The sequence below is a fragment of the Hippocampus guttulatus genome, chromosome 8 (assembly GCF_054856545.1).
Source record: "Hippocampus guttulatus isolate MCC_2025c chromosome 8, RoL_Hgut_1.0, whole genome shotgun sequence".
Lineage (NCBI taxonomy): Eukaryota > Metazoa > Chordata > Actinopteri > Syngnathiformes > Syngnathidae > Hippocampus > Hippocampus guttulatus.
In genome coordinates this window covers 20,597,812-20,621,332 of record NC_141268.1, presented here as the reverse complement: position 1 = coordinate 20,621,332, position 23,521 = coordinate 20,597,812, and the positions used below count along the sequence as shown (strand labels likewise).

The 23,521-nt window shown below is 46.2% G+C and overlaps 2 protein-coding genes and 1 long non-coding RNA gene across 8 annotated transcripts; 2 read left to right on the top strand and 1 right to left on the bottom strand.

The window, feature by feature from the left end:
- The first annotated feature begins 342 nt into the window (after positions 1 to 342).
- Positions 343 to 15,993, top strand: tasora (transcription activation suppressor a). Of its 3 annotated transcripts, XM_086118618.1 has the most exons (29): positions 343 to 734; positions 1,216 to 1,361; positions 1,459 to 1,551; positions 1,638 to 1,710; positions 1,856 to 1,947; positions 2,024 to 2,155; positions 2,231 to 2,361; positions 3,580 to 3,611; positions 3,702 to 3,807; positions 4,570 to 4,673; positions 4,756 to 4,859; positions 5,226 to 5,298; positions 5,378 to 5,452; positions 5,708 to 5,886; positions 6,317 to 6,562; positions 6,845 to 7,031; positions 7,153 to 7,275; positions 8,105 to 8,262; positions 8,350 to 8,494; positions 9,035 to 9,418; positions 9,703 to 10,313; positions 10,443 to 10,688; positions 11,305 to 11,427; positions 11,699 to 11,858; positions 11,936 to 12,044; positions 12,224 to 12,402; positions 13,220 to 13,366; positions 13,885 to 14,257; positions 15,156 to 15,993. In XM_086118618.1, the coding sequence occupies exons 1-29, from the start codon at positions 479 to 481 to the stop codon at positions 15,490 to 15,492; spliced, it is 5,124 nt and encodes a 1,707-aa protein (XP_085974744.1). In that variant the 5' UTR covers positions 343 to 478; the 3' UTR covers positions 15,493 to 15,993. The 3 variants fall into 3 exon arrangements, with proteins under 3 accessions (XP_085974744.1, XP_085974743.1, XP_085974746.1); XM_086118617.1 differs by having other exon boundaries at positions 9,703 to 10,688; XM_086118620.1 differs by lacking the exons at positions 343 to 734; positions 1,216 to 1,361; positions 1,459 to 1,551; ... (4 more) ...; positions 3,580 to 3,611; positions 3,702 to 3,807 and adding an exon at positions 4,271 to 4,323 and having other exon boundaries at positions 9,703 to 10,688.
- A 605-nt stretch (positions 15,994 to 16,598) lies between these two features.
- ccdc66 (coiled-coil domain containing 66) lies at positions 16,599 to 23,230 on the bottom strand. Of its 4 annotated transcripts, none has more exons than XM_086118623.1 (21): positions 23,057 to 23,230; positions 22,864 to 22,922; positions 22,761 to 22,783; positions 22,173 to 22,433; positions 21,664 to 21,904; positions 21,472 to 21,568; positions 20,990 to 21,084; positions 20,827 to 20,897; positions 20,464 to 20,556; positions 20,238 to 20,372; positions 19,738 to 19,973; positions 19,326 to 19,410; positions 19,096 to 19,260; positions 18,907 to 18,982; positions 18,725 to 18,778; positions 18,481 to 18,658; positions 17,852 to 18,026; positions 17,457 to 17,491; positions 17,262 to 17,383; positions 17,058 to 17,179; positions 16,599 to 16,887 (listed from the first exon to the last, which is right to left on the bottom strand). In XM_086118623.1, the coding sequence occupies exons 1-21, from the start codon at positions 23,065 to 23,067 to the stop codon at positions 16,807 to 16,809; spliced, it is 2,415 nt and encodes an 804-aa protein (XP_085974749.1). In that variant the 5' UTR covers positions 23,068 to 23,230; the 3' UTR covers positions 16,599 to 16,806. The 4 variants fall into 4 exon arrangements, with proteins under 4 accessions (XP_085974749.1, XP_085974750.1, XP_085974751.1 ...); XM_086118624.1 differs by having other exon boundaries at positions 17,058 to 17,176; XM_086118625.1 differs by having other exon boundaries at positions 21,472 to 21,565.
- Positions 17,981 to 19,865, top strand: LOC147201782 (uncharacterized). The gene is made up of 4 exons (XR_015101683.1): positions 17,981 to 18,065; positions 18,246 to 18,387; positions 19,121 to 19,464; positions 19,717 to 19,865. It is a non-coding gene; the product is annotated as an uncharacterized LOC147201782 (long non-coding RNA).
- Positions 23,231 to 23,521: the final 291 nt, after the last annotated feature.

Below are 23,521 nucleotides of genomic sequence, written 5' to 3'. Positions count from 1 at the left end.
AGGCAAACTGAGTTGGGTCATAACCTGAGATTCCACCACCCATCTATTTGTTTCAATTAAAACGTTGAAATAAAATCCAAATAATGCGTACATTTACAATTCTAAATAATGTACTTCAAAATTAAATGAAATGATTAAAAATACTTTCAAATCAAATAGCATTATCTAAAATACTAATCTCAAAATTAAATGTAAATGACTCCTTCCATCATCCACCCGTCTAAGCACTCTCTTTTTGAAATGCGGTTTTGCAGTTACAAGACATGAACAATAGATGGGAGCAGAGTATCGTTCTGCACTCAAACTGCGACTACATCTCAGCGAAGAAGAAGTACACGGCAAAAACATGGCGTCTGTTGTGTTGAGAACTATACCAATGATACACTAACGCGCATCCCAACGAGAAGAAGTTCACAACGGCGGTGTCGCGGTGCTGCGCGGACGGCGGACGGATAGGGTGAGGACCGGGCCGGGACCGATGGAATACGGCGTGACGCGGAGGGTGCCGTACCCACCGCCGAGGAGGGTATCATCGGAGTCTCGCGGGGCTAGTGTTAGCGTGCAAGATGGCGAGTGTGCGAGCGCGCTCCTTCCTTCTTTCGGGGATCCTCTTATCAAACGGATGGAGACTCTTCCAGGCGGCCGCGGTGGCCCGGGAGCACCGTTGCCCGTCCACGAGAGGCACATGCCGAAAGAGCCCGACAAATTCCACATCCCCAAGAAGGAGAAGAAAGGTGGGTCAAGTAGCCGACCGAGACCGAGCAACTGACTAGTGTTACAATTTTCCTTCAAATTGAAACGTTTTAAAAACCAAGCACGTCGATGCTAGACAGCTAGCTTTGGAGCTTTTCCGCGTGACTTTAATCAACATTACTTTCATCCTTTGATAAATTGATAACTAATCTTAGCCAGTCGTTCTCGCAGTACCACCTACCGTAGAAATATACTGAGCGCTCGAAGAACCACTATGATGACACAATGACCAAGTATTCATAAATATAATAATATTATTGCGAGTCATTGCAACCTTATACACGGTTTCAATATATAAATATAAAAATGTCAAACTCTTGAATATGCAGAACGAGTTTGGCACTGTCATTCTGCAAGATTGTGTTCTATAGTTCCCACTAAGAACGAGTGTCCATCACTGTCTTCTCTTGAAAGGTGCTTTACAAATGTAAGTGATTCTAGTTCTTATGATTATTTGTGCAGCTCTGTTGAAGCATATCTCTGGCGAGTCGCGAGAGTACGAGGGCGTGATGACCATCCTGACCGCTGGCCACGTCGACGCGGCCTCGGCAGGCTGCTTCACCTACAGCTCTCCCCGACTGGTCCACAGTGAACAGCTGGAGAGGGAGGTGCGAGCCATCTTCTCGACTATATTACCTCCGTGATGGTCTCTGATAGAAAAATAATGTGGCTACCCATCTTTTTTTTTAAATGTGTGTGTGTCAGTTTGTGGAGAAGAGGAGGGAGATGAAGGCGGAGGGCCGAACAGACAAGGAGCTGGAGGAGAGTTACTGCTTCCTTTTGACCGAAGAAGCCAAAGTAAGCAGCGTGATAATGTTATGCAATATTTATACGGAATCGTCTTCATCTTATGCATTATTTTCAATTTTGTGTGTGTGTTGTAGGTGCAATGGCTGTGTGAGAAAGGCCTGATTGTGGGTCAAAACTGGCAGTCAGCGCTGGGAGACCCCAATAAAGGTGCGAGCCATGGATCAAATTTTCCTTTACGGTTTTGTGTGTGTGGTTCTCTCCTTCTGTTTTTTGTCGCTCTGTCTGCAGTCTTTGACTGTCTCTTTCTCTCGGTGTCTGTCGCGCCTGTCTCTCTCCTTATCTCCCTCCGCAGGAGTGTATTTGTGCAGGTATTCCGATTTAATTCAGGTTCATCCCTTCCACCACGGCGCCTCCGGCGAGATCATCGTCTTCAAAGTCATGAAGGTGAGTCGTCCCGTGGGTCACCCGCGGACCGCCTTTTGCGACGCGGTCGCTGATCAGGGCGCATGCCTGCTTTAAGGGGAAAGTCAAGAGCATCTACGAGAACATCAAGAACGTGCTGGACCCCACGCCCCGCTTTGACAGCCACCTGTCCAAGAACTTCAGCAAGGTCACCTCCGTCAACTCCTACCGGGCCTTTGAGCACACCCAGGTAAACAACCGCAAAGGCTCGCCTGGTCATCATGTTTTTATTGGCTTTTGTGTCAGACATGCGCTCACGTTGCAGCATTACTTTTACGAGTACGACTTTGATGAGCTGAAAGAGCGCCCCCGCCAGGTGTGCCCCTATGCTGTGGTGTCCTACCACTATAAAGGCAAAGACGCGCCACTTCCCAGCATGCCTTTGGCCCCTGTCAGGTAACAACAGTTCATTTTATTGATCCGGGTAAGGTAGTTGAGAAGAGTTTGTCATTTGCAATGCCTCTTCAGACACCCGACGAAAGCAAATATGGTGCTGCCCCCCCCCCCCCCAAAAAATCTGAAAAATGAAATGGTGGAAAATCCCCACAATTGAGTACTGCATAGTTCTCAGTCTTAGCACGTGTTTCAGCAGTTATGTGTAAACATGAATAATGTGTTTAAAAAATTTCTCTGAAGTTACTGTAGTGTCTGTTCTATAGCTGTTAGTTTCATGGAAATACGTTACCTAATCATAGTAAGTAGGAAAACAGGCATATGGTTGTCAAGCAGAGAAATGAATATGTCAAACAAATGCATAAGCAAGGAGAAAAATGTATATTGATGACGCTTGTTAGCTATTCCGCGATGGTCATCATTGGATGAGCGAAACGCGTACCGGTAATGACTGTTGCTCGTTTTCAGTGATTTCATCGGGTTGCCAAGCCGACGAAGACACAATTAAATCTAAAGACTCGCATGCATCGAGTTGCCATGCCTACGGGGATATAGTTATATCTGAAACCCACGTGCAATCACACAAAGGACCGGTAGGGGCCTCTATTATATTTTAAAAATAAAGCTATTGTGATACCATTATAAATCAGAACCGTGACATGAAGTTGCTTATAGATACCATTAAAATCTAGCCGACAAAGAAGGCCACAGCCAATCAGAATTACACAACGCATTATGATACTATTACAATTGATAAATGATCGTAGAGACTAGCCAATGAAACGAGAGGGGTTGGCCCCTGATAACGCTATAAAACCTGTGTCTAGTCTCGGGAGATTTCAGAGTTTTCCGATGTGCACATCTGTACCTCTCCGGGTTTTGATTGAATAAAACTCGTTTGTGACCAGCCTGCACCTCGGCCTCTGGACTAAGTTTGTATTTAGTTTTTGACTGATTCCGGCCTCAAGCTCAAAGAAACATCTGGTGTGTCCCCCGGTCTGCGGCTCAACGAAGGAACGTTTTAGTGTCGGCCCTCCTGATCCCTCAGCCGGGAGGAGGCGGAACGCCTCTGCGAGCCCCTGGTCTCGTGGCGTGGGTCTGGCTCTGGGCTGACACATCATTACTTCACAGGGACGTTTAAATGAAATGACCATGAATGAGTATAGATGTACATTTCTGCATTAGCATACATACTGACAAGATGCTGTGTTTGTGGCGCAGGGCGAACAGTTGGCCGGGGGAGGCCAGGAAAGGTGAGCGATCGCCCTCGTTTCATTTCATTGATCGAGGCGTTCATTGCAAGGTGGTCCGAAATGGTCGCACGGGTTTGGTCTCTTCTTCAGAGCCGGCGCAGTTCACTGTGTGGAGCGGCGACCTGGTGCATGACGACAAGATCCTCTTCCCCATCTCCTTGCGCTCGTCATGGCTGCCCTTCCTCCCACACAAAATGTGAGTGGTTGCCAGCGGCAACTTGATGTTCGATCCACACGGGTGGAAAAAGTATGGGGCACCACATCCGGCAAACTTTTTCTCTGATCCGGCCCACTCAAGAGTTACATGACCAAAAGTCCTGAAAAATTTCTCATTATCATCAACCATTGTGGTCAGTGCAATGATCAAATAAAACGGAGTAAAAGCTACATATTTGTTTATTTATTCATTCTTTTTTTTTTTTGTAAATCAAATAACTTGTTAATTATGACTCTTTACAAAAAATGCAAATTAATTGTTTTTTTAAATAAATGGTTTTGAGTTAAAAAATCTCTCTCTCTCTCTCTCTCTCTCTCTCTCTCTCTCTCTATATATATATATATATATATAATTGTCTTTTTATTGTAGCCTTTGCAATTTGAAAATTTTATTCTACTGATTTGTGATGTCGATTTTTATTCAATTGTTTGTTCAGCCCGGGTGGAGAGGATTGCAGTTGCAGTCGGGACTGATGTGGTTGCTCCACGATGTTGTGTGCGTCCATGTTTATGTTACAATTGTTCCTCCCGGTCTGCCTTTACTTCATTTCACCCAAATAGTCTCTTTTTTTGTTTTCCCACTGGCACATGGTTGCACCTGATGGTTTTGCGTGCGTTCAGGTTTCAATGGCCGTAATAGTCCCGTTTTATTTGATGTTAAAACTCGGTTCACCTGACTTGATCACGAGCAAGCCAAAGACCAATCTGGTGTCCTTTTTGTCACCTATCTTGTTTCCTCCAGACCCGACAGGCTGAAGCTGGGACGCTTGATGAGGCTGGACAAAGTGGCCAAGCTGCTCCCACCTGAGCTCTTCTTCTACAACCTCTATGACAGCAGCAAGGAAGGTGACGCAGCGTGCAGGCATTGTCATTTCATTTCTGCCCGTTGTCTAGTAGATCACGTGATGTCATCGCCATTTGTGTGTAGTTGTGACACAGGGCCATCACTGCAGCCTGCTGGAGGTGGTGGACAGATGTCGCTCGATGAACAGCATCAGCAGGCTGCTGCAGGAGCTCGAGGACGAGAGAGTGGTGGGTGGCAGCGTTTCCTTTTTCTTTAAAATTGTGTACATTCACACTAATGTGAGACACTTTGGTTTATGGAAAACACCTTTAATGTTAAGATGTGTTTTGGGAGGATTAAATATTTTATGTATTCAATGCATTTCAATTGGCGTCATTGCTATTCCCGGGCCAACCTGGTCGCAGATAGCGGGGGGGTCCATTGTGTTAGAAAATAATCCAAAAGTAAAACAAATATTGGATATAAATGTGAGAATCTATAAACAAAATATTAGACCAAAAACCCAAATATATTATGCTAATTATTGTTAGTTGTTTTTTTTTAACCATTTATAGTTCTTGTGTAAAAACTCTGTGTTTATGCTATTCATGCAGGTTCTGGTAAGCGCGCTGACTGAGCGAGGCTTCCTCTTCCTGCTGTCCAGCGCTCAGATGGCCACAGCGCCCGGTAGGAGGCCTGACAGTCGCATTAACTCATGCCACTTAGAATAATGCAGTGATAACTGTTCCGAATGTAATGTGTTCAGAGAGAGGGGAGAGTTGGAAGAGACGTCTCCAGGCCTTGTTCGTCTTCCCCGAGAGCAGAGATGTGGACAAATCCGGTGCGGAACGCACCACCACCACCACCACTACTATTTCTATTTCGAGTTTAGGACCAGAGCCACCTGATCGAAATGAATACTAATTAAATAAAATGAAAATATTTACAATAAATACAATTCCTAAATAGTAGGGAAGGAAAATAAGAAACTATCCAATATATATAAAACACATACGAGTACAGTAGGGGAAAGAATGTACAACAAAATTTTCAATGAATTGTGTAATAATTTATGTATTTATTTCTGGGAGTTTAGCATCCAGTTGTACGTCCTCCTGCGGCGGCTTCGGCAACAGCCCGATGTCAGGACTGAAGCACTTTATCCCAGCACTTCATCACGCCCTCATCAGGAGCCACGCCAATCCCTCCTCGGAGCTCTCCACCGGCGTGGAGTTGCAAGCACAAGAGTACTTGGTCGGCCAGAAGGACGGCAAGGTGCTCCTTAACCACCTCGCTAACGCAGATGCTCCCCTTACCTGTAATTTTTGAACCCCCTTGGAATCCTACCGCCATGTAAGCATAAGTACAGTGGTACCTTGACTTACAATTTTAATTCAAAATTCTCAAATTAGTTTTCCCCATTGAAATAAATTGAAATGCCATTAATCCCTTCCAGCCCCAAAAAGTCTGTTCGTTTTCCATGAGGATGTATATCGTCCTAAAAGGTTTGTCATCGGGACAGGTCTAAAAGTAAGTGGGAGCATTCAAACAGCAAGGTACCAGTATCTTTGTTGAATTGGCGTGCCGCTCTCCATATTGATATAAATATGTATGAGTTTTTTCAAAACCATACAACATAATCCTTTTCAAACGATTTTGTGAACCCCACTGTCCGAGCCACTCTAACACCCCCTGAAACCCATAGGTGCGAACATACGAAATGCCCGAATACGACGTCAAAGCCGGCGAGACGGCCGCTGCGTATCCGGCATCCAAACGCCACCGGCTGAACATGGACGGCTTTCTGCGCATGTACCTTCACAATCCGGCTCGCTACCAGCTGGCGGTGTCTCACGCCACTAAGATGGTGGAGCTGCACTGCGCACGCTTGGAGCCTCCGGCGGTTAAGGCCAGGAAGGGGCGAGAGGGCGCCGGCAGCAACGCTAACAAGGTAACCATAATGCATTTAGCTACCAAGCACGTGTTCATTCCACTCATTGCACAACTGCACATCAACGATGGGAGCCATTTTTGGAATAATATTCAACAATATTATAAATATAGTGCAAAGAAAATGCAGATAATAACCATTTAAAAAAAATCTACTTTTTTAAAATTAAATTTAATGTTTTTTAATTGGGATGGGAAAGTGAGCCATCAATTTGAGGGAGCCATTTATTTACCTCAGGCGCAAGCCTTACCCGGCGACTAATTTGTGCGGCGGTTTGTTCAGCTGCAGGAACTAGCGGACTTGGTGATGACCTGCAAGAGGAAGGCCGAGAATGAGGTGAAGAGAGAGGAGGCGCGAGAAGACACCAAAACACCGGCATCGGAGCGAAGGATGGAGCAGAGGGCAGCCCAGCTGGCACTCAAGTACTTGAAGTCCTTATACCAGCCATCCCAATTGGACAAGAGTGCAGGTGAGGGCACGCCATATGTTTCAACTTGAATCGAAACGTCGTGTGCACCTATTTTGTGAGGTCTCATCTTTTGTGTGTGTGCATGCGTGCGTGCGTGTTTGCATTTGCCTATCATTGGAAGGTGGGCAAGCCCCGGCCCTCCCCGGCTCTCTTGCCTTTCTCATTCAGTCAGTGGGTCTGATGGGTGTGGACGTACAGGACGATGGCTCGGAGCTCGCCGGCAGACTTCGCAAACTGCTAACAGGCGAGTGCAAGCCTTGGTATATTGAAGAATGAAGACTGATTAACTTCTTGTTACACTTATATTACTGGCTGCGCGCTCAAATGAGCCTAATACAAATGAAAAGGATATTTGAAATAAAATGAAAATAAATTAGAAAAATAGTCAAATAAGTAGATGTTTTTTCCCCACAAAATATTGAAATGAACAACAAATTCATTCATAACAAAAACATCAAATAAAGTAAGTGTTAAATTACAATTAAAATCTTTCAAATGAATTCCAAATAAAATGGATGAAAAAAATAGAATACGAAACAAAACTATCAAAACCTTACACGATAAGTTTAAACAGTAGTTTGATTTGAATAAATAAGAATACAGCAATCAAATTCAAATTCAGGTAGATAAAATCGAAAGAATTATTCTATAATAGATAAAATGTATACAGATATAAAGGTAGAGTAAAAACATTAAAATGTAAAAAAATGTCTATGATTAAAGATAATGAAGTTATAGTAGATAATTGGAAGTACCTATGAGGTAATTGACGAACAAGCAATGTGTTCCTAATGTTGTTTCTTATTTTCTATCTAAAGTAAGGGAGAAGAAATACATCAAACTAAATCCGATAAATAAACTAAACGCTTAAACTGATTTCCTATAGGAAAAAATGGTTGTCTGTTAAGTCACTCTCCATCTTGGACGGAACATTTGACTTTGGGGTTCCCGCGTACTATTTCTGCATTAATGGCTCCACTCCCATTGACTCGGAACGTAGCTTGAACGCCGCCTGCGTTGAAGCCATCTAACGCCGCTCCAAACAACGCAAGTTAATGTGTGTCTGCCGCCAGGTCTCAAGCAGACGGCCAGAAACGCGCCGCCGAGAAGCCACAGCGGCAAAGCTTCCGCGGAGGGCCAGGCCGAGTTGTCCCCGTTTGACCGGCTAGCTGCCAAAATGGGCCTGCCCGCCAACCGTGACATCGACCTGAGGAAGCAGGACGATCTGGAGGTGGATTCCAGGCCCTCTTGGATGATTCTGTGCGCTCTCCTGGAGACACGCGCGCGCTCACTCCCGTTAAATCTTGTGCATGTGCAGGAGCAGATGACGGGCAGCGTGAGTAGTCTGGAGGGATTCAGTCTCAGCGGAGAGAGTTATCACCATGACCCGCGAGGAGGAGTAGGAAGCGTGGGGAGGAGAGCGTATGACGAGGACATCCCGTGGAGACTCATCCCCATAACAGGTGAATGTTTTTTGCTGCGCTCAATCAAAACAACCCTGTGTTATGATGAGACATATTTGTCCCTGCGTTTGTGGAATCAGATGACATCACGATTCATCTATTATAACTGCTGGTCTCAAAAATGCGGTAAGAATAAAGTGAAAGTACAACAATAGAATCCAAATAATGAAAAGAATGTACCAGTCAATAATGTCGAGATGGCCATTTTTTTTCTAGGTTGTAGGCATAATTGTAAATATAGTTACTGAGGATTTTTCTTCTGTCATAAAATACTAATAGGCAAACTGTTGTAAAACGCTCAGATGTTCTGCTTGTAATTCATATTTGTTGTAGTCAGCATTAAGGAAGCACAAATTATGCTATTTTAGTCATTGTGTGTGTGTTTTTTTAAAATATATATAGTTTTCTCTCAAAATAGCCAAACTGGTTGGGCCCTAGTTGACTCCATTGATGTGTCAAGAGTGGAGACAAAATAAATGTTTTCCTTGTTGGAGGTCTGTGGGCTCAACGAAAGCGTTGACTGAAATCAAATATGTGCAGGTCTGTCTTCCGAGAAGTACACGCAGAGGGAACGGAACCTCCCCCAGGACCCCCGCCTCCATTTCGTCATGGCGCCCGCAGCAGACCAGACGCCCTCACTCCGCTCCGTCACGTCCCCCAAGGCCAGCCCGCCCCTGAGCCCCTCCCCTAGCCCCGCCCCCTCTCCCGAGCCCAGCCCCCCTGCCTCACCTGCTCGGTGCCCTTCCCCCGAGCTCAGCCCTCGTCGTCAAGCGCCTCTGGAAGCCCGCCGCCCCCCTTCTCCCACCGGGTACCTGTCCCCTCCATCCGCAGCCCCCCATTCTCAGTCGTCGCCGCCTCAAGAGCAAGGAAGCCATATGGACCGCCAGCAGCAGGTTGCGCCCCCTTCCTCCGGGGAGTGTGCAGGTTTGTTTCCTCATCTGTTCACTTTTCCACAATTTTTTTTTCTCCAGCCTCCACTTTGATGCAGCCCTGGCTGACCCAATTAGTGAAAAAAATAATCAACAAATGAATCGGTTCTTGAAATAATTGTTAGTGAGCAGCTCTGAAATTTTAAAATGCGAAAGTAATCCACATGATCGCGAGGTGTTTCACATATGGATGATCGGGATCGGCAGCGTAAAACTCTGATGGGTACACGCCTACTCATTACCATCCCGCTGTTTTCTTGTTGCCGTCTCTCATTGCAGCTGATGCGTTGAGAGAACCCTCTTGTGAGCCGTTTGCACCAAGCAGCATGACTGCAGAACGCGTCGCTGAAGGCGGAGACGATCCGGACTCCTCCGCGTTTGCTTTGGCGAGCACCGCGCCATCCAGCCTGCAGCAAAGACGAGAAATGGAGGAAGAAGTGATGGAGGTGGTCGACTTGACTGTGTCTTCGGAAGAGGAGGAGTGTGCCGTGCTTTCAGTCTCTCTGCCGCCGCCGCCCAATCCCCTCCGAGGCATTGACGAGATCCTGGACAAACACCTGGGCCACTTCTCGGCCGACTTGCATCACCTCTTGCAGGAGGAGAGCATTACCTGCAGATTCCCCGAAGCGCGCCCTGACCATGCCCCCGAGCCGCTGAGCGCTGCCCCCCCGGTGGTGATGCCCTTTTCCCAGTACGTGTCTATGTACCACCCGTGTCCGCCGGTTCAGGGCTATGTGAGCTCGCTCCAGGATGGCATTAGCAGCATGTTGCGGGACTATGACGACCCCCAGCTGAGCAACGAGCCCGAGTTAGTGCTCGCCAATTCCATCAGTGCCTTCGTGTCTAGCATCAGGGCAGGAACAGATGAGGACGGGACAGAAAGAGCTGAGGTAGCGAGCGAAAACGCAGCAAGCCGATTAACTGTGACTGGCGGGCAGTTTTCGGACCCGCCGCCTCACAGCGCGCCTCGACCCGTGTCTGTCGGCCCACGCACTAACCACCAGACTTCCCCCGCTCAGTCCACGCAGCCCAACAGCATCTCCACGTCCAGCGTGCCGACAGAAGCGCCGGAGTCTGGCTCAGAACCCGGTTCGGACCCCCTCTCTATCCCGCCGGCGGAGACGCTCAGCAGCGTCATCAGGCAACTGAAGCCCGAGGTGCTCAGCAACCTGTACGACATCATCAAGGATGTCCAGAAGAGCCCCATGGTGCAGTTCTATGTGCATGCTTTCCAGTTGGACGACCAGCTGGTCAGGAACGTCAAGGTAACGCCGCCGTCGTTGTGGTGCACAGACAGAACCAGGCCCGTTGCGGTAATCTGGCCATTTCTCGCTGGACTAGCCTGTCAAAAATGCGCTGCGCGGGACTGTTATTCCACCCTTCACATGAATTTCCTCCGCTCCGTGGATCCGTTTTGAAATCGGCAAATAAAGTACGTTTGCGGCATTTAAATCCATTATCGCCTTCTGGTAAAACTGTACTACTATCATACTGAAGTAAGCCGTTATATATCGCACTAACTGCACTTTTATGACTATTATTCGTATGAGTTTGCTTGTCTTGCGATTTTTTTTAAAGCATTTTTGTCAGTTTACTTTTTAGTAAAGCGTGTTTCTGAAATCAAGTTCTCTCCTACAGTCAACTGTGTAGCGTGTAATTTTTAATACTAAAACATTTCAACAATAAATACTGTAATACATTATGGTCATGAAATCAAAGTAGCTTTGAAATGACAATGAGGTGGTACGGTTGTCAAGTTCATAGACGTAGTTATCAAAATGTTGGCCATCCGAGATTCTTCTATGTGCTTCTTTTCCACACTTTCTGTGGAATGTTATCAAGACACTTAATATCTTTCTGTGTATGGGTGTGTTGTTGTAGGAGTACCTCACCCAGCAAGGTCTCACAGAGCAGGATCCTGTTTCCTTCTTGAAACAAGAAGTCTCTGATCGCAAACTTCTGGTCATCATCAAGAACAAAGACATAGCGGAGCACATTCACGAGGTGATCAAAACGGCACATTTGCGAGTTGATGCCGCCACTAAGCTGAGGCCTTTGTTGTTTGTCGTTGCGCATGATGGACACGCTTAGCATATTTCATGTTGGTGTGTGGAACGGGCTTCATTAATTTTTTTTTTTTTAAGTTGAATAACCACTGCAAAGAAGCTGATTAACTCTTAAATGCCATTAGAGGCAAAATGTCCCATTTCTTTTTGTGTCACTGCTAAAATACCCCCACCCAACTCCCTTACATTTGTGGACTTGTTGCTTTCAGATTCCCGGTTTGGTTTCACTCAAGCAGCACCAGTCGGTGATCTTTCTGGGCATTGACACGGTGGACGACTTCAAGACCCCCGGGTACGAGCAGCTGTTTGTGTGTGGCGGCTGCATCTTGTCCGAAGACCTCGTCCTCAATCCCGACCTGGTCACTCCTGGTAGGATGCGCCGTTGGGGGAAGGACGGACGCTGTCTCCTCGCCACGCCTCGGCTGGTGACCGGTTTGTCATTGCAGAACAACTGGAAGGCCTCATGGAGCTTTTGGAGCAGCGCAACTCTCCGGAAAATGTTTGGAGGTGGAAGATTCATAGCAAACCCCTCAAGAAGCTGAAAGAGCAGGCCAGGTAAGAATTCTACTACGGCTGTTATGGCATAAATGTTTTTTTGCTCTCCTTGGATTCCGCTTTGATAACGTTGGTGTCCCCGTTGTGAAGAGTGCTGGACTCCCAAGATGACACAAATTTGTGCTTGTGTGACCGCAAGTAATGTGACGAGTCGCTTTTTCGGTGTTGTTGGCGGTCAGGTTCCGGAGAGATGCCGCCGGGCTGCTGGACGTCATCCTCAAGCACCACCAGCAGAAGATCGTGGAGGTCCTGCCGCAGCATCACTGTGACAACAGCAAACAGCCGTCGCCTGACCTCCACTGTCTCATCCAACATCAGGCCCACAACACCCGCTTCAGACACACCGTTTTCCTCAGAGGTAGCTTCCAATTTTTAGGAGCGCAGAATATTTTCTTTGGCATGTCTTTGAGAACAGCAAATACAAATATGTGCAAAAAATGCAATTGGGCCTGGTGATGGAGAAAGACAAACTTAATATTATCATGTTTTAAAGTATCATTTCAGCATATGCTTGACCTCGAGCGGTATGTTCTCACGACTTGCACACAGTGGAGCACACAGGAAGAAGTGCAACTTGAGCTGAGGAAAGCCAAGTCCTCATTAACTGATAATGTCGGCAGGAAGGTTCAACTTTGAGAGGGCAACATGATAAGATATCTTTGGTTTGTTACAGTGTCTCACTTCATGTGAAAAATACCCATTGAAGTAACGAGTTATCCGTTGTTTGTACCGAGAGATGTTTTGGCCTCTGAGAGGCGTATCGATGGGCTGGGTTGAGAGGTGTGACATGTGTAGAAGGGGAGTGTTTTTCTGATATAGCGCTTGTAATTTGCATACACAATCAATAAAAAGGCCGGCAGAGATTGCAGGGGTCAGGTGTCAGTTGGTGAGTGCACAAGGAGTGGCTTCGTAAAAAACTGCGCCTCCTGCCGGCAGAAAAGACAATCTCTTCCTGAGTCTTGTTTGTTCAACTGTCCGAGTGAACATCTCTGACACCTGGATACACCAGGTCAAATTAAAATCATCTCTGGAAAGGGTACACTGCATTTTTTAGGTCCATCCTGAAACTTCGCCTCAAAGCTCAATTTCCCAAATTAAATTGTGAGGAGTGTACTTATTGAATAGTTCATTATCATCTCTCTCTCTCTCGCTCACTTTTTTTTTTCTGTCTTCAGTGCATATCTTGGACTTCATGCGGTTCTCCAAGAGCGGCATCATCACGGCCGCCGTGGACGAGATGTTGAAAAATTTCGATGCACTGCTCGGCCACCGCGACGACAGCAACAAGCAGAGCATCGCGGAGGACCTGCACACGGCCAAAGGTGCGTCCGGCTCATTCATGGTTGTCCGGCAGTAGAGGTTATAGTCAAAAAAACGGATGCAAAATGTGAAAATGCACCTCAAAATTACAAAAGCATACCAGGGCCATGCGCGGACAACAAAAAAAGTTCAGTATCAAAATATTTCAACATGAAAACGTTGACACATGACCAACGTGACTTCAGCATTCGGCCAAAATACAAAACTCGTGTCGGAACGTTAAACGTAAATTGAAATGTGAAGACTTTCTGTATCACATCAGAATGTGAAAATCACATCATGTGAAACTTAGTGCGTGACAAAATGAAAATTATCTTGGAATTTGAAACTTTTTATAATGTGAAAAGGATCATGCCATGATGTGAAATTTATGCCGTTTAAACATCAAACTTACATCATAACATGAAACTCATCAGATATTTTATTTTTTGGAGTCTTTTGTTTGAAATTCATACTGCCCAACATTGCAGGTTCCATCATGTTTTCAGACATACCTACAATGCATTTCCTCCATCTTTAGGAGTCGCGGGGAAGCTGAGCGGCGATGACAACACGAACGGCGGCACCGTGGAGCAGCAGTCTCCTCAGACCGACCCGAGCCTCGCTTACGCCTCGGAGCAGCAAAATCCGGAGACCACCCTCGGGGAAAATGACGCTCACATATTGCACATGGCCATCACGCATCTGCGAGCGCAGAGGAACCAACAACAGGCTTCTGACACTGAAAACAAAGTCTCATCGGCTGGAGCAACAGTGCCGCCAGCCAATGAGAACACACTTGTAGACTCTACCAATGACAGGCGAGAAGAGGTGGAGCCTTCAAGTTCAAAAAAAGAAGACGACAGGATCTCCTCCACTCCAATTGCCTGCCCTCAGGAGGGCGAGGCAACCAGGTCAGTCGTATGCCCCTTTTCCAAATGTGCTTGGAGCCAAAATGTCAGATTTACTGTGTCTTATTAGAGAGGGCTGGCTTCTTGAGACTTTTTTTGTGCGTCTACTTAGTAGAGACATCTCTACCAAATTTCACACTGCTCACTCAGACCGATTTTGAGGGCTGAATTATCAAAAGATTTGAAGGACCATCAAAAGTGGCCAAATTGAACTAGAAATGGCTGATTCAAACCAAAATGGCAGACTTCCTGTGTCTTTTCAGACATGGCTTCTTGAGACTTTTTTGTGGGTCTTTTCATGATAGGCTTGTCTACCAAATTTCATGGTGCTCAGTCAGACTGACTTCAGGGGCTGAAATTTCAATCCATTCGAAAGACTCCTGGAAATCACTAAAATGACCCAGGCCCGAAATTACTACTTATCTCATTTCCCGCATGTCTTCTTGATACATTTTGGTGGGTCTACTAATGATAGACATGCATACAAAAAGCTACACATTGCTGAGTGAAATTGGCTTCAGGGGGTGAATACCCCCCCCCCCGCCCCACGAAATCCCTTGGTTTAGATGTGTTTATGAAGGACCCTTGGAAATGCTCCTAAAACGGCGACTCCAAAACAAAATGGTCAATGTCTTTTCAAGCATGGCACTTCAAGACTTTTTTGTGAGTCCACTTGGCCATTTTGAGGTAAATTTGGCCATTTCAGAGGGTTGACCTAACAACATGAAATTTGGGTAGACGCATCTATCAGGAGTTGACCCACAAAAATTCTTTCGAACCACACGCAAACCAATGCAGGAAGTCTGCCATTCTGGCTCAAATCCAGTGTTTTCAAGGCTTCTACAACAAGTAAATCCTCCTCCCAAATTTTGTTTTGAATGGCATCTCATCCCTCCTTCAGATTCACGAAGTCTGATAAGAACCAGTCACCAAAGCGAGACGTGGACTTGCGCCCCCACCAGAGTCTGTCCCGTGCCCCTTCCAATTTCGTCCAACAACACCAACGATGGAGGGGCGCCAGCCACTACCAGAATCATCAGTACCAAAACCATCAGTATCAGAACCACCGGTACCCGAATCAGCAGCACCCTCAACACTACAATTTTTATTCAGACCCAAGCAGGAACCCCGCGTGGGGCTTTCCGAGACAACAGGTGGGACAACGCTTTGCAGGGGGGTACGACGGTTATTGGAACTGGCCGCGAGGAGGAGAGCGAGGGCGTTTTAATGGCATGTAGAACCCCTGTTACCGAGCTACCTATATCTCATCACCTCGGCAATTAGCAATCTCGACAGGTGTGTTGACCTGTTCAGACTGTAGAGGACGCTGTTGCAAGGAGAGGCCCGGTGCACAAGAGGATCTTAAAATTATTTTTACCAGAAAGTCACAGGTTTTCATCACAACGCCTCGGCGGCTCTGACACGTTGAAATCCGCAGGCTCTTTGTGAATTTTCTTTCCATACATTGTTTAAAAAAAAAAGGTTGTCGTCATTACTTCTAGGATGATGCAAATGCAGAGATGCGTGTTTGTTCACGGAAAAAAAAAACTACAGATGAAACGTTTTGAATGGACCTTCACAAGGACTGCAAATTGTATGTTTAAAAAATGTTTTTGTCCCAGAGAGGTTTTTTTTGACAAGTGATTTTAACTTATGTTTTTTTTTTTTACTACTGTTCATCAGTTTTTTTGTTGTTTTTTTAAAATCACATACAGTTATTAAAACTTTAGTAAACAAAAGCTGCGCTGTGAAATTTAACATTTGGCTCAGTTTTGAAATTTTTGTGTCATTTTTGACATTTCCAATTGTCAGCGATTTTGTCTGATTGCTACAAAAACTGAAGCATGTATTTTTGGCAGATTGGTAAAACATTTCTGGATTTTTTTTTAAATTCAGCACCTGAAGCTATTTAACTTAGCAACATTACAATTATTTTGACTAAAAAAAAAAAATCGAGAAGCCATGCCTGGAAAAAAAACATGAACGCTGCCATTCTTGCACGCTGCCATCTGGCCTTAAAGCAGACATTTCATGCCCGAAAACATACAGGAAGGCTTTTTGGAGCCCCCAAATTGAAACACGAGCCGCTGAAGCCAGTTTCACTTGGCAGCGTGACATTTAGTCGACATCCAGCTCTAGAATGAGTACAGCGTGTAATGTACAAGACAACAGAAATATCGACTCACCGTAAAGTGAGCAAAGTACAACACACCAGAGTAAAAATTGGCAACTTGCACTAAAACGAGTACAAGTCAACATCGAATTGTTTGCCTATACTTTTATTTCCAACTAAAATAAATTAAGTAAATGCAATTAAAAATGATTGGAGATACAGGATATCCCCTTTCGCACTTATCTTGCAGAATTGCCATTTTATTGCCTTTCACACAAAAACCAGCGAATTACATTGTTGTGTAATCAGCATTGTTGGACATGCTGGCGGGTCATGATGGCATGGTGTGGGGCCTCGACCGGCTATGCAAGAACTGTAAAATAACCACAGTTGAAAGTTTGACACAAAGAACAAAAAATTGTGTTTCTGGAAGAATGTTTTAACATTTGGGGGGAACCAGACGCTCGTTGCCATGACGTTGCAGGTCACCCTTCAGCTCCCTCTGCTTCTGAAGTAAACCCTACATGCACACACACAAAACAGTCACTTTTGAAGTTGAGCTGGCTCAACTTGCATAGTTTTGACTCAATTTGTGTAGATGTGCTGTCTCCATTTTGTGAAGCTGTTCTGACTCGATTTGTGTAGTTGTGTTGATTCAATTCATGCAGTAGTGGTGGTGGTGTGTGATACCTGTCGTAGTTGCGCTAGGCCCCTCAAAATTTCCTGCTGTCGCTGGGTGCCTCGTAGGACGAGGATCTCCGCAGGGGAGGAGGATGAGGGGATGTCAGGAGGGAGCGTCGAGCGTGAAGCTGCTGATGACAAGGAAAGGTCGCCGGTAACACACAACAGTAACACTTTGTATGTCTGTGTGTATGTGTGCGTGCGTGAGTATACCTGTGTGCGTGTGAGGAGGCGGAGCGTCGGCCGTCTCGATGGGGTCTCGGTGGACAACATCATCGGTGCGGATGTACGGGATGTACTGGAGGGAGGGCTGTGTGATGGGAGGAGAGCGCCCCCTGGAGGAGGTGGAGGACATATTGGAGCCACTAAAGGTACATCTGGTGTGCTCACATCAAGTGTATGCCTCACCTTTTGGCAGAAACACTCACACGGTTTGAATCCTCCTGCAAGCAAAAAACAAAAATGAAGAGAAGGTCGTCATACTAGTGGCATCGTACCATCATGTCATGGGATATAGTCACCCTGATTGAGAAGCTGAAATTCGAACTAAGAAGGTCGTTCAATGATTATCAAAATAGTTCAATTACTTTTCAATTAAACAGTTCATTGTTGCACCTCTAATTCTTTCATGTTTATTCTACAGTTTGTGTACATCACATTGCACAGCGTTTGCTTTTGTTTTGACATGGTTTAGTCCACTGCAGCCAGGTCGGCACTGCATTGTTCCCACTTGCGTTATTGGATGCAGACACAATGACGCCATCGTGTCGGCGCTCTGATGTCGTCGTCACAGTAGCGCTCACTTTGTGGCTCGGAGGCCGACTTGCGTCTCTGCGCGGCTCCTGTCGGTTTGTGGGGAGGCAGTTCCTGTGCTGGAGACCGAGGACCTCCTCCTGCCTCTTGAGTCGACTCTCCCGTCTGCTCCTTTGCAGCGTGGCCGGGTAACGTTCCGACGCGGGAACGAAGCGTCGGCTTGGCCTGCGTGGGCAAAAGAAGACAAAATGGACTTAAGTGAAGGTATTTTCAGGTTTGTTAAAACCCAGTCATTGTCGAACAAAAACCACCGGGGAGGGTGAGGGGGGTCGGCTGGCCATGGTCCGATGCCTACGCTGTGAAAACCCCAAAGATATTGCAGGGTTGGAATGAATTAAATACAGAATGTGTGTTAATCTTTTTGTTGTGTGTTTAATTCAACAGTAAACTCCAACCGCAGTGTCGTCTAACAGTTTAAAGCACGCGCTGACGGAGGGCAGAATCACAAACACGTCACACACTTTCTGCAAAATGGTGCTTTCAGGATGCATTTGCTACGTCAGAAGTTCACTCGCCGGTCGTCCAGGTAATTGTTTTTCTGTCACTTATGTTTTCATAATAGTGACAAGTCTGAAACCTTTTGGTGAAAATGGCTGCCATCAAGTACTGCTTTTTGTACCTGTGTGTGTTCCACTGCGGCCTCATCTTCTCTTTCTTCTTCTCCGTCCTGGCGAAGGCCTCGTAAGCCTCGTCGCCTTTGCCTCCTCCAGGCGCGCGTGTGTTCTCCTTGTCTGCTTTGCTCTTGCATTTGGAAAGAGTGGGAGGGCGCTCTGTTCCGGCAGAAAGAGGAGCTGCTTCTACAGGCGCACGCACACGCATTAGTGATCCGTCGATGAATTATTGCAAATGAAGTCATCTTTTACCTGTCTGCACGGCCTTCTCTCTCTTGTCCTCCACACCCGCAGCCGGACGTGACACTGCACAACACACACATACACGCGCGCGCGCACACACACTTGTCAAGAAGCAGGGTTTGATTGACAGCTACGCATGGGTCGCATGTGTGTTTGTGCATGTGAGAGACGCTGTCACACTGCCGACTCACCACGCACTCCCACTGACTCCTTCACTCCTCCAGCGTCGTCCTGATCATCATCACCCTGTTTCTTTCGTTGCTCCTCCTTCCACGCACACACACACACACCCCTAGTTTGAAAGCCTACTTTGAAGCCCTAACCCTAGTTTGAAAGTCTTGTGTTGACTCTGTACATTCGTGCATTTTTTTTTTTCCGACCTTGCTTTCCTCCCGATGCTTGCAGTCCTCCTGCTGGTACCTCCTGTGCAGCAGGTCCCTCTCCAGCGTGATTCTCCTCTCCTCCTCTTCCTCCTCCATCCTCCTCCTGGCCTCTTCTTCCTGCCTCTGCTGCCGGCGCTCCTCCATCTGAGCTTGGATGTCTCTCTGGATGAAGAGCAGGGAAGAAGATGAGCTGGCCGACAACATCAAGTCCGGAAGCGGAAACGTACCTGCTGCTCCAGCTGCTTCTGCCTCCTTCTCTCACGCTCCTCCATCTGGACGGGGTCCAGCAGGGCAGTCATGCTCCGAAGATAGCTACAAAACACATTTGCGGATTTCTCATTCATCAGTGGTGTGCTTTCAATGACAGTGAGTACCCATTTTATTGCCGAGGAATACATTCCAGACCCACCCGCAATTCATCCATCCAATCTTTTTCTGATCCGCTTATGCTTACGCCGGCGTATACAGTTGTTAATGTAACATGGGATCATGACTGTGTGCATGACACATGGATGACATTGGTGTTTGATGATCTCTCTTTGTAAGTGCTTTGCCACCAATGTACTGCATATATATGTAATTACAAACTCCTTATTTGTACATTTTCTCTATTCACAGAACATGTTCACAATACGGTACCTGCTCCTGGTGGGGTATCTGCTGCTGCTGATGTCCTCTCTTGCTTTGCCCACACTCTCTGCTCCACAGCTGCTGAGGGCGTCCCACGTAAGGGACAAGCTGGACGACACCTCCCAGTCTCCAGAGGGGGCTCCAGGTGGGTCCACGGGTGGGCAAATTGGTGGGGCAAGAGTCACTCTAGCAGGTTTGCGCTGCATTGAGTCAAAGTGCGCAGCCCACAGCTCGTGGTCTTCTTTCTGCACACGCAGCAGTCACACACACACACACACAAAAAAAAAAAGATTCTTCACAGAGGATAAAGAACATATTCATGTCTTCTATTGACCATCTACATATGTTGCTGACAGTGTTTCGACTACCTCAACATTAATGCTATGGTGTTTTACGGTACATTGTGTGTTAGCATTGAGCTAACAGATTTTCGAAAGATTTTAGGTTCAGTTCTGAAGTAAACCTCAAATGGGAATTTTGTTTTTGTGTCTGTTGTGTTACTTTCACACCTGGTTGTGCAGCATCTTCTCTCGCTTCCTCCGCTGGCTAGTTTCCTCCCTCTGTCGGTCCAGATCTTCCAGCCAGAGCCTCCTCTGCTCCTCTCTTCTCTCCCATGCTAAAGCCTCCTCTATGGGAGTCACTGCCTAAACACACACACACAAATCATGTTTTTACTTTCAGATTGCTGAGATGTTTTTTTAAAATAACCTAACGAGGTGATTTTCTTTTTTATACCCCAAGTCTGAGGCTGGACCTGATGGCTGCCGGCTGCTCTTTGTGGCAGCCCGCAAGCTGAACTGAACACACACTGCCTGGTCCCTCCTCTACCTACATAAATAAAATCAAGGCAGAAATATTTAATGGAAGAAGATGGCCCTGTAATATTATCCTGATGTCAGGTGAAGTAACAGAGTATTCAAAGAAAAAGTATTGAGACACACTGACTCAATGAATGAGAGGTGGCACTCTAATCAGTCTTTACAGGATATTTTTTTACATTTGCATTCTTCCAAATATGTGTGAGCAGCTTGGGGAGGAGTTCCTCAAGGCATACTTTGATATGTTTTGTGAGGAAGAAGCCCATTTCATACACCCTACCTGAAGTCCGAGTGAGGTTGAACAACAACGTTGTTGATGTTGCTGCTGCTGCTTCAGGGCCACCTGCTCGTCTACGGCACACGTCCACAACAATGAACACAACAATGTGAAGAACAGAACAATTGTGCCTGCATTTCCAGTATGTTGCGTTGCCTATCTGTACTTAGTTGTTGCCTCCACTGAGCCTTCTTGGCTTCCACGGATGCTCTGGTGTCAACGTCACGCTGCTCCAGCCAGCCAAACAGACCTCCATGAGACCTACAAAATCATTATTACCGCTGTTAATATTGCTGCCAGTCAATTACCACATACCACAAGGTGACACTTGACTTTTATATACCGGTATGTATGACAGTAGCAATTCAAAGGCACTATTAGCGGCGCATAGGGGCCGAGCCCTGAACGCAAATGGCAGAAAAATGCAAGTCACTGACGCCGTCTTCCCAAAATGTTTACAATTGTCTGCAGATGCCACAAGATGATGACAAAGCACTACTTTTGTTTGAATGAAGCCACTCAATTCACTTCAATGTAGTTCCTTAGCACCAACATGCCCAGGGCGGCGGTCTGCATGTTTGTCATGTGTTGCGTAACGTTATTGACAATGCTAAAATAATGAGAATGACGACGACACAAAGACGTTACCTGCTGTCTTTGGGTGGTGATATTCCACTTTGTGTTTCATCACATCCTCGTCTGTCCTCTTCCATCTCTCCTCCTCTTACTATTTCTTCTTCCTCTACTGTGTGATGTAGTGAAAGTGAATTTCACAAGTAACGACATGACTCTTCAAAGTGCCATCAATGTCATTTTTTTTTTTGGTCAGTTGTCACTCACCAGGCTGCGTGGACGCTCTGTGCTCCTCAGCAGTGTATCGGTCATGACTTGAGGTTTGGACGTCGCTGAGAATGCGCGGTACCTGCTTGCCACTCAAACACGCCGCTGTGTCTCTCAGTCCGTCGTTGTCAGGCAAGTCTTTTGGTCTTGACTTTGCATCGGATGCCTCAGCCCATCTTTCAGACTGTGCAGATGTTCCTTTGGCAGACGTAGAGCTGCTTTTCCGGCATTCTGACTTAATCTGCAACACGCGCATACACCGTAGAAATTTATAGGACTGAATTCCTATACTGTATTAAATATGAAATGTTCCCATGTGATAATGGAGAGGCAAAGAAAGACAGCAAAAGGATCAAATACATCGCCATCACTCTGGTTGGGCACTTACCCATTTACCCCTAATGCAAAAGTGCACTGTAAAATATTGCCCGTGAAAGTCTCTCCCTCTCACAGCATGCGCAATATGCACTTGTGATGATAGGGAGAACATTCAAAAGCTGGAAAATCACCTTGGGTGCAGCTTCAGCTCCGGCTGCTGCCGTACGACGCGCCCTTGGTTTAGAGGCTGTCTGACTGCCTCGCATTCTGTCCGCTGCCCCGCTGGACGCAAAGGAGGCTCTACTATCTGCCGCCTGTCCCTTGGCACCTCCAGGATTACCTGGGTGCTGCCCCGCCAGGCGTCGCCCTGCCGGATGCAGTGCCCGCACATCGTCAGCACAGGATGGCTGCCTGGAGTTGAGGACGTAGGTTAGGCGAGGCCTGAGAGAATTCTGTTGAAAAAGTCAGTGGTTGGATTATTTTTACACTTTTATGACACTTGTTTAAATATTAAGTGAATCTGTGTTGCATCGTTGAAAGTTTCACTGTGTTTAAAAATCTGTATATAACAGCAAATCATAGCCAGGTTCACAACACCTCGCCCCATCGTGTCTGCGAAGTGTATAAATACACATGATCACACACCTTTCTCTTTTTATACGTTTTTTCCCTAGTAGTAGGTTAATAAGGTAAACGTGATAACCATTGTTCAGCCGACCTGGCTGCTCAGTGCAAAACGGTTTAAGAAACAACAGATCAACAGCTATGGGGGTTCAGACCTTGACAAGATTCCTCTCGACACCTGTGGTGGGCAAAATATGAAAATTTGAACGTTATTCCGAGAGAAAAAAAGCAGAAATTGGGCGTGAGATGGTTGTTTACCGTGCTCGAGCACAATCAGCTTGGGTTTTCCATTTTGAAGTTTAAAGAGCAGCCCGTCTCTGTTCACGGAGATACAATAATATCAGGTTAGCATAATTATTTTTGTCATGCAGGAATAAAGTCTCTATTCGCGATTCACTGCGACATGCATTTAACAAGCTTGTCGAGGGAGCTAATCTCAAAATGGATTTACCCGAGGTACATGGCAGCATACAATAATCACGACCAAAGCAGTATGATATAAAAAAAATATCTGTGGCGAGCCCTCATTACATAAACATCTAAAATACGTTTGTTTTCGCCTTCAATTTGCTTTTGTCGGTGCTTCCCGGTTGCTGGATGGTTGCTGACAACGACCAGAACCGCGCTTGCCGATTGGCTGATATACTCTTCATCGTTCAAATGAACAGCCAATCACACAGATTTGCGTCGGAGAAGACTTAACGGTTAATGCGATGTTGCATTTGCCGAAAACTCGGAATTTTGGACTGTCTAACACGTTTGATGGAGGAAGCGCATCTCCTCAGCAAATAAAAATAAAACGCAGCTGCTCAAGTAACCTAACCAGATATGACTTCCTCCTAAAGTGGGCGAACAAAATGTACTCTGTGTAGAAAGGCTTTCAATAACACGGTCGATATGTAAAACACCCCGGAAG